Source organism: Galeopterus variegatus, unplaced genomic scaffold, assembly GCF_000696425.1.
Source record: "Galeopterus variegatus unplaced genomic scaffold, G_variegatus-3.0.2 Scaffold1114, whole genome shotgun sequence".
Classification (NCBI taxonomy): Eukaryota; Metazoa; Chordata; class Mammalia; order Dermoptera; family Cynocephalidae; genus Galeopterus; species Galeopterus variegatus.
In genome coordinates, this window is record NW_007727225.1 from 285,713 (window position 1) to 298,358 (window position 12,646).

General features: G+C 36.4%; 1 protein-coding gene across 1 annotated transcript in view; it reads right to left on the minus strand.

Annotated features, from left to right (window-relative positions):
- Positions 1 to 8,563: 8,563 nt before the first annotated feature.
- LOC103592253 (dihydropyrimidine dehydrogenase [NADP(+)]-like) overlaps positions 8,564 to 12,646 on the minus strand; it is a 156,572-nt gene continuing 152,489 nt past the window's right edge. The window contains exon 6 of the mRNA XM_008574898.1: positions 8,564 to 10,014. Within this exon, the coding sequence (XP_008573120.1) occupies positions 9,832 to 10,014 (183 nt within the window). The 3' untranslated portion in view covers positions 8,564 to 9,831. The remainder of the gene's footprint in view (positions 10,015 to 12,646) is intronic.

Sequence of the window (12,646 nt, forward strand, 5' to 3'; positions counted from 1 at the left end):
ATGATTTGTTGCTTTTCTGTATGTGTTAGATCTTAATAAAAGAAAATTATCAAAAAATAAAATTAGCACATAAGACAAAAATCATATTAAATTTCCTTTTGAAGATATTTGACTTTGATTTTTGCTATGTCTCATCTCCCATATCCGTGTACTCTGCTCAATTTCTTGGGACCACATGAATGCTTAGTTTTTAATTCTAAGGTCACATAAATAGCTACTTCAGACATTTTCTCTTCATGTCTTAGATACTAGATTCCAGAAACACAGAAGTAAAATGGACCTTTAAAATAATCTCTTTTAATTCCCTTATAAAGACCTGAAACAGGGCAGTCAGGAAGAATAGAAGTAGATGTGACAACATTTATTTCAAAAGTAGAATTGATAGATATTGGCAAGGAATACCTATGGGAAGAATGAAATGAGACACATTGTAATTGTTTTTTTTTTTTTTTCCGTTGATCCATCCATCATCCATTTATCCAAATTTGGTGACAGCAGAGACATAGAAGAAAGACAGGAGGCCACAGAAGTTTCTTGATTCTTGTAGCATGTATAAGTTTCCTACTGCTGCTATAACAAATTACTGCAAACTGGCTTAAAGCAACACAAATATGTCTCATCTTACAATTCTGGAGGTCAGAATCTAAAATGGGTCTCACTGGTCTAAAATCAAGGTGTGGGTAGAACATTCCTTTCCAGAGGTACTAGGGGAGAACCTATTTTCTTGCTTTCTCCAGTTTCTAGAGGCTGCTGCATTCTTTGGAATGTGATACAGAAATGGCTGGTTGAGTCTCTCTCATGTTGCATCACTCTGACACACTCTTTTGCTTCCCTCTATTACTTATAAGGTCTCTAGCGATTACATTCAACCCACCTAGATAATCTAGGATAATCTTTCCATATTTTAAGGTCAGCTGATTAGCAACCTTAGTTCACTTACTACTTAATTCACTTAATTACCCCTTGCTCTGTAACATAATGTATTCACAGGTTTCAGGCATTAGGACATAGGCAAATTTGCAGAGGGGGGGGTCACATTATTCTGTCTACGGTACAGAACAATAAAGATAATACAAACTTTGAGCTCAAAGGGTGCCATGCAGAGCTTGAAAATAAAACCACATAAAACAGAACAGTTCCGATGATACCTCTGTCTGAAACTCTGGATTCAGTAAAAACTAATGAACTCAGCTTCTGTGCTTTTTAATTATGTGAAGCAGTAAAAATGTTTTTTCTTTTCCTAAACCAGTTTGAGTTGGGTTTTCTGTCACTTGAAATCAAGCATCCTGACTGATATGAGGCAAGAAAGAAAAGGAAGAGGTAAAGAGAAAAGAGAAGGAAGAGTGCTTTGCAAATCAAATTATCAATCTTGAGTGACTGGGAGAAGCATGAAGCTATTATACATGTAGAAGGAAGGGAGAGAAGATGTGAACGAAGGAGGGGTCAGAGTGACTTTAGGCATATTGAGTTTGCAGTTTCAATTTGAATATCCATTGTCCAGTGAGAAGGGTTATATAGGCTTGAAAATCAAAGAAGTGGGGATGACAAAAACAGATTTTGCAATATCTAATCTCTTCCTTTTTGTCTTTAACATAGATGTTTTATCTATGGTGTTCTTGGTTTGCTAGGCCCTTAGACTCCTATAATACCATTTTTAGCAGAGATGAATGTAAAGATACCACTTCCTTATATTTAGGAAACTTTCAAAGGTCTTCTTTTAATGGTTAGCTCAGATTTATACTGCAATATAAGGCACTGTCATTGACTATAATTGTTGGCAAGAGTATGATAAAAATTTCTCATGCTCATAGTCTCAAAAAAGAAAATGAACTGTCAATTCTATTCTACCCACCCCCAACCACATATGTTGATTGAAGGTTGTATTAGTTCATTCCTGTTGTTTATAACAGAATACCTGAAACTGGGTCATTTGTAAAGAAATGAACTTTATGTCTTACAGTTTTGGAAACCAGGAAGTCCAAAGCCCAGGGAACACATCTGGTGAGAGCTTTCTTCCTAATGGAGTGACTTTCTACAGCAATGCAGTGTATCACACAGCGAGAATGAGCTGAGCCAGAGAGCTAACCTTCTCAATTGCTCTCCTTTTAAAGCCATCATAGCCACACCCATGACAATTCATTACTCCATGAATGGATTCATTGAGGGCACAGTCCTCAAGATCCAATCACCTCTGCAAGGCCTCACCTTGCAAATATCATAATTAGATCTCCCACCCTCTTAACACTGTTACAATGGGGGTCATTTTCAATACATGAGATTTGGGGGGATACATTTAACCCATAGCAAGTCCCATCAAAACATCTCAGACTATAAGAAGCATAAGCAAAATGCAGTCTCCCAAATGCTGCAATACAAAAATGGGGTTAAAACATATTCATGATTAGCTTCCTACAGTCCTGTCCCAAATCCCTAAATCCTCCCTTCCTATTTTACTCAAAAGCTGCTCTTTTAAAGCAGAGGAAATGTCTTTGTGTGTCTTGACTAAAGACCTAAATCAAATCAAAAGATTCTTATCCTCTACTTGGGTTCTCATATTTCCAGGAAAAATATGCAGAATTAACTTTTTCACTAATCTTAAATGTTATCATATATGTGTGTTTACACATACCGTGTGTGTGTGTGTGTGTGTGTGTACAGTATATTTATCTGGTGCTTTATCTTTGACCACATACCTAGGTTCCATGGAGATGGATACCATAGAAGGTCAGGAAAGATGAATAAGCCAACACTATTAATAGGCAGGTAGATCTCATTTTAAATAGAAACACACAAAGGAAAATAACTGGTAAGAGAGGAGGTCTTGACCCACACGTTGATTAATGCAAATCTCTGAAAACTGCCAGCACTGTATAAACTTGAATTAATCTATGGTAGTGGAATACAGAAGGAAGGGCCATAGAAAGACAGAAGTACGCAGAAGTCTCTTGTTGCTTGCAGAACACAATATGGAAAAGCATTGCATAAATTCTGGAAATAAATAACTGCACCGATTCATAAGTTAATATGATTCACTACTTTAGATTATTTTCCAGTGACAAAAATGACTTGGATTCTTTTATGGCACAGCAGTTTATAGTGAATATTAGAAGAATAATAAGTATGGATATAATGAAAGACAGTATCAGAGTTTATAAATGCTCTAGATCAGTTAATGAAAGGCTGATACACTCAATGGGACACTAAGCCATGCATGTTTCCAGCACTAATGAACGATTTGACTTAAAGATGTCATCAGTATTTTAAAAATTTAAGCAGTGAATACACATTAATTAATAAAAGAGGTACCATAATAATAGTAACATATTAATTAATACTGTCCTGTTAACTAATAAAAGAGAGAGCTAGCTATGTGCTACACAAACCTCACAGAACTGTTAAGAATCTGGTCCAAGTTTTCACTCGGCAGGCAGTTTGCTGAATTGTGTGCATCTGTGGGTAAGAAAAAAATGTTATAGCTCCAAATAGATAATAGTGTGTCTAATGGCTTTCTTGTTAATTGGATTAACTTCATAGGATAGAAGTAGACCAGATCCTGCCAGGTAATAAGCTCATTTCTAAGGGCACTATCTTTCAAGCAGTATTATTACATGATTTTGCCAGGCCATTTATAGGTAACCTAAGACAGTGCAAAAGTGAATAATGCATCTCCAAATATCCATATTATAGCAAAACGTATAATACTCAGCAAAATGATCTGACAGGGAGGGCGGTGCCTGAAAGTCAAGTCAACTGAGCTTCATTCCCAAATACAGTTCCAATTAAGCATGCCAATTTATGTAAGCCACTTATCTGCTTTGTCTTTTAATTTCCTTTTTTAAATTTTTATTTCTAGAAAAGAAGAATTATTTTATTTTATTTTGTTAATATTATTTTTTTACATTGTATGATGTTGCAGAGCAGTTGGGAGGGAAAGGGATAGGGCAAAGGGGAAGGAAACGTGATGGGAGAAGGAGGAAGGAGGAGGGGCAGAACTGAAGCCTGTGGCACCCCCCACATTCCCACAAGAGAGACCAGAGGGTTTCCAGTGGTGGCTTGGTCATTGCTGGCCTGGGTACAGATGTCATGTGGGTATGGCAAAAGCCCTCGCCTCCCACTACCCCCAGCTTGGGAACCTGGGGCGCTTCCTGTGGCAGCTTGGTGGTTGTTGCTGGGCTGGTTGAGTGTGTCAGGGGGGTGTGGCCAAGACTCTCCACCCCCCACCACCCCAACTTGAGAGAGTCTGGGGCACTTCTTGTGGTGGCTCAGTGGTTGTCGCTAAGCTGGTTGCTTATGTTGGGGGGTTGTGACCAAGGCCCAAGGCCACCATCCTTGGGACTGGTTGTGGGTGTTGGGGGGCATGGCTGCTGCTCCTGGCCCTCCCCCCTTTCTGGCTTGGTAGCCCAGGGGACCTCTGGTCCTTCTAGGTGTTATAGGTGTTCTTCGGTGAAATGAGACCTTTACTAGTTAATATAAAACTTTGTCTCTGGTTGTTGGTATTTTGTTTTTTCTTTCAGCTCTGTGTTAGATTTATTTGCTTTTTCCACCACTCAAACTCTGCACTGGAACTAATTTGTTGTCCTTTGCTTACTTCTAAAAAGGGGACCTTCCTGTGGGGACCAGTACTTGAGCTCTGTGTTTGAGCTAAATTGCTGCTTTTCTGCTGATTCCCTAGTGAATGCTTTTTGTGCAGCTCAGGTTTTAATGGTTGACTTTATAGGTACTTCCAGGTCTAGTGAAATCTGGCGCACCTGGATTGTATAGAAACACTGGTCTAGGCCTGAGTCTTTTCATCAAACTGCACTCTGTGCAATTCTATATTCCTGACCAGTTTCCTCTGAGTGGTCCTATGCTGATTGGGGGGCAGATCAGCTGTTCTTGCTGTGCCCCACTGCTCTCCCAGTGGGTCCATTTCCCCCACTGCCTGTGCTCCAAACACTTCTCATGGGATGGGCCATGGTCTGGTCCCTTGCAATGACTCACAGCTTCTGAATGGCTCCTTTTTTTTCAGTTGTTGTGGCTCCTTGGTCCTGTGTGGGTTCACAGGAACCCTATTAGTGGTATTGCTGTCCTGGGGGCCACCAAGGCCCCCTTCTCCCCTCCTGCCTCCAAGCAACTTCATCCAAAGAGCACAGCTGTGGCTTCTGTGAGCTCCTGCTCCATGAGCTCAGCAGCTCCAGCCTGGAAGTGGCCGGGATTCAAAACAGTTGGAGGGATTTTTTTCATCCTCTTACTGTGGCTTTTCCCATCTTCATGCGGTCTGTAGATCTCTCTTCCTCTTTCCCTGAGCTCTAGCAGCCCCAGCTTGGCTGTTGTTGCTTTTTTATAGTTGTAAATTGGTTGATTTGTGGGAAAGAGTGACACTGGGGACCATCTTGACCAGAAGTCCTTAATTTCCTTTTTTTAAATGAATAGAAATAACCAGCTCATAGAATTGAGAAGATAAAATGAGATCATTTTATATTTATATCTTTATACATACATTTATATATTTAATATTATATATTAATATGATAAATGTGTTTATTATAATTGCATTTTACCTTCTCAAATATATATATATATATATATGTTATATATAAGGAGTCTTCAAAAAGTTAATGGAAAGATTTGCATTATCTTTTAGTTCCATTTTTCCAAAATCTTTTTGAAGTACCCACTTGTATATGTGTTAAGATTCATTACTGGAATCTTTTATTTTTTGACAAAATTGGTTATCTTACTTTAAGAATTTTTTTTTTTTGATCTTTCTACTTGAAATATCTTTTTTCCAGGTTGCTATGATGAAGGTTAGCTTAGGAAGGTATACCATCAATTATTACTATGACTGTCTGACTCTGAGTCTAGCAAATGTAGATTTTAGTCAGTACCATTACATCTTTTAAAACTGTACTTAAAATTTCTATGCCCATGAATAATAGCAACTGTAATTATAATTATATCTAACTTATTAAATGTAAGGCCATTATCTTCTCCATTTTATTGATGAGGAAACTGAGGATTAGTGATCTAGTTAATGTGTCCAAGTTCACACACTCAGCAAGTGGCACAGATCCAGATTCTAATATCCTGTGTGTCAGGTGAATACCTATTTTCATGTTAGCAGGAAGTTTGAGAAGCTCAAGTGAAGGTGAAAAACATTCACTGTGGGCTGTGGAGTGGGTGAAGGAGTACCAGGTTTAAATATTGACTCTGCAATGTGTGGTCTTGGACAAATCACATACACTCTTTGAGCCTGTGAAAAGGGGCTGATAAACCTACCTGACTAAATTACTGTGTAGTTAAATGATGTGTTTTATTTACATTTCAATTTTGGCATTTTCTTTTTGTCAGTAGTTTTAAAACAATGCTAGAAGAATTTGTTTTGCATTAAAATGTATGATTTATATAAAAATTCTTAGTATTTACAAATGTTTTTTCTTAATATACAAAGTCAGCATGAATTTTTAAGCTATTTTATTGTAGTGACAAAGCTCTCACATGAGTATTTAACATAAGATAAACCTTGATGTTCATAAAACAATTTAGATAGCACCTTAGTTACTGAGTGTTTTTTTATTATTGAAATTTTCTATTTGTTATGAAGTATAATCTGATTGGATGAGCTCTGGTATAAACATTTTTTTTAAGTGAACACATGTTAAAAATTTTATTTAACTCATTATTGAAAGATATTAATAAGCGAACTGGTAAGATTACAGTTAGTTGTGGTATAAACATTTTGATTATAAAATAATGACATACAAGAGAAAAGACATTGGGGGGTGGGACAGGGAGAGGCTGGTCAACAGGTACAAGTTACCGTTAGATAGGAGGACTAAGTAAGTCCTAGTGTTCCATTGCACAGTAGGGGGATGACAGTTAATAAAAATATATTGTATATTTTAAAATAGCTAGATGAGAGGATTTTGAATGTTCTCACCGCAAAGAAATGACAAATGTCTGAGGGGATAAATATGCTAATTTTCCTAGTTTGATTATTATACATGTACTGAAACAGCACACTGTATCCCATAAATATGTACAATTATGTGCCAATTAAAGAAAAAATAAAAATTTAAAATAAGAGATAGAATTTGTCATATTCAAAGCATTGTTTTGAATTAATTAATTATTTTAAGAAATTGGGTCACACAATTTGATAGGGCAGGTGGGCAGGCTGGAGCTTTAGGAAAGAGCTACAATTCAAGTCCAAAGGCAGTCTGATGTAGAACCAGGAAGAGCCAAAGTTGCACATGAAGTCTAAAGGCTCTCTTCTGAAGATTACCCTCTTGCTCGAGGGAGGTCAGCCTTGCTCTAATCTTTGTTTTAATCAGGCCTTCAACTGATTGAATGAGACCCACCCACATTATGGAGAACAATTTGCTTTACTCAGAGTCCACCAATTTAAATGTAAATCTCATCCCAAAACACCCTCACAGAAACATCCAGAATAATGTTTGAGCAAGTATCTGGGTAATGTGGCCCAGCAGAGTTGACATATAAAATTAACTATTATATATGTAGAACATTTAAGTATAGCTTCTTAGACATTAATTAGGAAAGTACTCACTAATCAGACTTTCTGGTCTGGCCCTATGTCCCCACTCATGTCTGGAGGTAAAGAACTATGACTATGTGTGTGTTAGGATCAATGGCTTCTGGTCACTTGATAGTATAATGTGATTTTCATTCTTTCTCTATTTTGAGTCTCTCTGCAAGCCACACATGTCAAATTGAATTATGTTGTCTACAAACAGCATGGAAAAGAAAAGTTTCTTAATATAAAAGCAGAAAGCAATGTGTATAAAGGAACAAAACTAGTGTAAAGTCATGAATTGCCATGGCCTAACTCAAGGCTCTGGTTATTCGTAGTTCCGCAAATAGTTCAAGAAAAGAGCTAAAGCATTGTGTGCCCTCTTAGAAAGGGGTTATGTTTTTTGTCATCGCTATTAAGGGGATTTCTGCCTGGTAGTCAGTGTCTTAAAGAGGACTCAGGCATATATGCATGGGATGTCTTTCATAATATCCCCAGAGGGGTGATGAACTTCCATTGGATTGAGGTAGGGGATAATACATTATGATGACATCCACGCAACCCTGGCAAATCTCTCTTCTAGATAACTGGAACGTTTTACTAAGTGTTATCAACTCCAAAAGTGAAAATCCCCCACCATGTCAAGAGTGCAAAGGAGCCTGTTTATGCAAGTTTAAATATTGCAAAACTATCTGAGGGTAATATGAAGGGACATGCATGCTTCCTATAGCGATGATGTTGCCTTCAAGGTAGGCAGGCTGCTGTTTCCCGTTTGTCTGCTCATGGGCCATTGCAAGAAACCCGGCCTGATCCCAGTGAAAGATGCGTTTTGGCAGAGTTGAATCAAATTCAGTAGGTAAAGCTGAGTAAGAGGGACAGGAAGTGAATCATTTTAATAACTACACTGTCATCACCCTCATTAGATCGGAACATGTATTATATATACATTTGCATAGAATTCACTGTAGAACTTACCAAAACCTGCTCTACCTCAAAATCTAAATTGTTGACATGAAATTGCATTTGCAAAAGAGGCTGCAAAAGACCATGTTTAAGTTGCTTTATAAAATTTTATTTGATATTATTCAGTCATACAGGTTTTGTGGTAAATATACATTTCTAAAAGTGCATAATCAAATGTTTGATTTTTCTAGATCTTGCATTTGTCATACAAATATGCCACAGATTATTACTTTCAAATTTACCACTTAAAGATTCATATTAAAATAGGAAAAGATAAATGGATTCATATGACACTATTTACTGATTATGAAAATAGAGAAATACAAAAATATTATTTAGCAATGACAGAAAATATATATTTTGTTTTTATTCCATAACTTTTGAAATTAAACATAAACACTAAAATAGAGAGCAGTCAAATGGTTTTGCACATTTAATATATATTACCAATACCATATTACTTATTCTTGAATAATGAAGCACATGACTCAGCCCTGTATAATTTGGGCTTTGTTCAAACATTAATTGCTATAATCATGAAAGTTACTATTAAAAGCAGACAGAGCAGATCTGTGCACAGCAGAAGAGTGGATTTAACTGGAGCTCCATCCTAAAATCTTATTTTGTTAGGAACACAGTTTAAATATTTAAAGAAGAATGTCATGTTGGTCCATTGGTGAGGAGTTTAGACATCTGTCTCAAGCGTGAGTGGCAAGCAGTATTTAGTTAGTATGTACTCTTGCTTTCGGCATCCAGCACCCATAAGAAACTATTTCAGTGAGGGGGGCCTTAAGAAAGTTTTACAGTCCCTCTTTCAGGCTTTCTTTTCCTGCCATGCTAAATAATTATTTCACTTTCTTCATTTGTACTTTATGGAGCTAATTACATTTTCTTAGAAACAGCATTAAAATTAAAGGTAATTTTTAATTATAAAATGTTTCCTTGGAAACATTTTCTGGTGTGTTAAAGTGTCCTTTGTTCCAAAATACTTAATTTCATTTACAATTAGAAATGAAAGATGGAGCACAGCATAGGGCAATTTGGAAATTGTCACACTAATTGCCACAAAAAAGTTAATTTTTCACAATAGACAACTAACAGTGAACATCCAATTAACTGCTACACAGTTATTTAACAGCTATCATCAGAAAAGAATTATTCTATTTTATGACCATTAATTGGCCACTGACATTAGACATTTTATCAATTTAGAAATTTAGATAGAAATTATATATTTTATTTGGTATTTATTTAGAATTTATGTATTTGTTTTAATTTGGAAAAAGCTGAACACAATGATCACAATCTTGAAAGATCAGCGTATGTTGGTGACATCAAAGTTCACAGCAACTGCTTCACAAACCACCTTCACACACCGGATTCACAGCTAAAGGTAAGCCTCTCTTTGGTTTATAAGGCGTTGTCCTGGAAACCATTTTGATGCAGTCAATAATAGGGCAGACACTGAGACACAGAGTACAGCCTGTACAAGTGTCAGTAATGGTTGGCAGGTGGGTTTCCGGATCAAACTGTATAGCCTGCAAACAGAAATAAAGAGTATTGATGTCACTTCCTACAAAGGTCAGGAATGTCCCCATTTTAACATTAACATGTTTCTCTACTGCAGCGGAGCTGCTCTCTGAGACAACTACGTCCAGCACTGTGGTGCGACTGTAGCAACAGTTGAGCTGATGGAGGAAAGAAAGAGAGAGAGAGAGAAAACAAATCCTTTAAAATTAGAAACACAATGTTTAAAATTCCTTAGAGGTATTTCTCTTCATTGTGTAAGGAAAGTATTTCTTAACATAGTCACTCGCCAGTTTTCTTTGTTCTGAGCAGAGCTCGGGTCTTTCCAGTCCCACCAGCATGGGCGTCTTCTACCGGAGGGTGTCGGGGGGCTTTCACACACCCTCCTTGTCCTCCTCACACTGTTTGTTACCATCAGATGAGGCAATGAATGCACTTGTTTGGATTTCAAATAATGCATGTAGTTTTTAGAAGAAAGCAATGGAAAACAAATTAGCTTAAAAGCCAGCTTTGAGTTTTAGGATTTCCGAGTGGATTCCAGGCATTTTCTGTCCCACAGCCAAGGGGACAAAGCACTGAATGGAGAGCAGAACACCTGTTGGCCTTTCCCAGCCCTGACACTACTCAGCTATAGAACCAGGGCTAGGCCTCCAGTCTGAAAGTGCTCAGAATTTTGAGAAATTTGATAATTTCTTTTCCTTTTTTCTTTTTCTTTCTTCTTTTTTAAACATGAAGCAATCTAGAATAAGCAATAAAAATACCTTGTTTGAAATTTAGGATTGATTTTTTTTTTTAGGTTATAATGATTATTTGCCTATTAAAGAGAAACATTTCAACAATGGAGACAACATGCAAGTCCTCAGTGGAAGCTACAAGATTTCTGTCTAGGAATGACATTAAGGCAGCTATGGCAGGGGTTAGGGAGGCGTCAGATGGTGGGGGCAGAGGGGACTAGGGGCCTGGCCTGGCAATCTCACTTAGAACGAGTACAATGTTTTTACTGAGACTGTGTAGACTGTGTACTAATTTGGAGTGATTAGATAGGTCTGAGGAAAATGATGAGGGAAATTAAGTGACCCCTCTCTCCAGTTAGTTACTCCTTGAGGTCAGGTCTGCAAATCTTACATTTTCAAATGATTTCATGATTCTGATACTTTTTCCTGTCTGATACCTGTGTTATAATCCGATTCAAAAATATATGTATATTTCATGTTTTTATTTTAAAAATTCCTTCCTAAATGAAGCTACATGTAATTATATATTTATTCTACTTTTATACACATAAAAATGAAAATGATCTTTTCAGATTAAATTATGATAGATTGCTTAAAAGAAGTGAAAAATAAAAATAAAAGAGTCTGATCTTTAAGGAAACAACCATATTATATTTGAACAAGAACTACAGCTATAAAACCATAAGAAAATTTGTGCACACGAGTTATTGCTATGTTTTGTAAAGCAACCCTATGAAGTAATTGGTAAAAACTACAGTAATACTTACACTTTGAAAATGTGCAAGCATACAGAACTTGACATTCAATTAAAGATTTTCATTTTCTATTTTTCATGTTTTGAAACATAAGAGTCAAAGGACTTAATTTTTTTAAATGCATAGTAGTGCTTTTTTCCCTCATTACTAAGACCATTTTTATTGGTTATACCAATGCTAGAATTCCAAAGTGAGAGTCATAAGTTCTAAGATTTAAGATATTAGAACCCTGATGCTATGATAGTTATAGGACTTCTTGACTTATCTCTGACTGGTTAATTAGAGGAAAGATGAAACCAAACTGAATGTGATATAATTAGCATTTTCAAAATAACTGTTAGAGATACCTTTCAGCTAGAAAACAGTGGTACATTAGGCAAAAATTTGGTGTAGAACTAATGTGAAATTAAGGAGGAAGAGATTTTTTTAAAAAATTAAAATATGCCTGCCATAAGAATATGCAAAATCCTACCATGAACAACATGGGACCTGTCCCTAGGTCGAATAATGTGAATAAACTTCACTTTCTAAAGATGGCATATTTTATCATTTATCTAGAAAATTCCATCAATTATTTCTTAAAAGGATTTTGTTTTACTGTATTTTACTTCTTTATAGCTTGAAAATTTAATGAAAATAATATTATTGTGTAGTTTTTGGCAATTTTTAAAATTTGATTTCTCCAAAGTCCTTATCTTAAAAAAAAATTCCCTTACTTTCACAATAAATAAGGCCTTTGAGAAAAACTCATGTTTAAAGGTGTTGTTATGATTATTTTTTTCATTCACTCAAAATTCAACCAGTTCACGGTCATAGCTGTGTCAAATTCTACTAAAAACAGCAGCTTATAAATATATAGGAGTATGAAGAAACAAATTAAAAGTCAAAGAGAAATTCACAGAATGTGTTTTTCAGAGGATATCGCACCCTGAAGGAGTCGCATCCCCAGCTTTTCTTTTTTGCCCCTCGGCAGACTCTCAGCTGAAGGATGAGGAACTGGAAAGCACCTATTGTTCACTTCATCAGGCAGGAATACATCTTCTCGGCTTTTCCAGCTACAAAGGAAATCCTGGGATCGACCTATACAACTAGTTGGTGGGAAAGTGCTTTACTTTCTTACTGTAGTAAAAGCCCAATCAAAACTGAACAGAAGA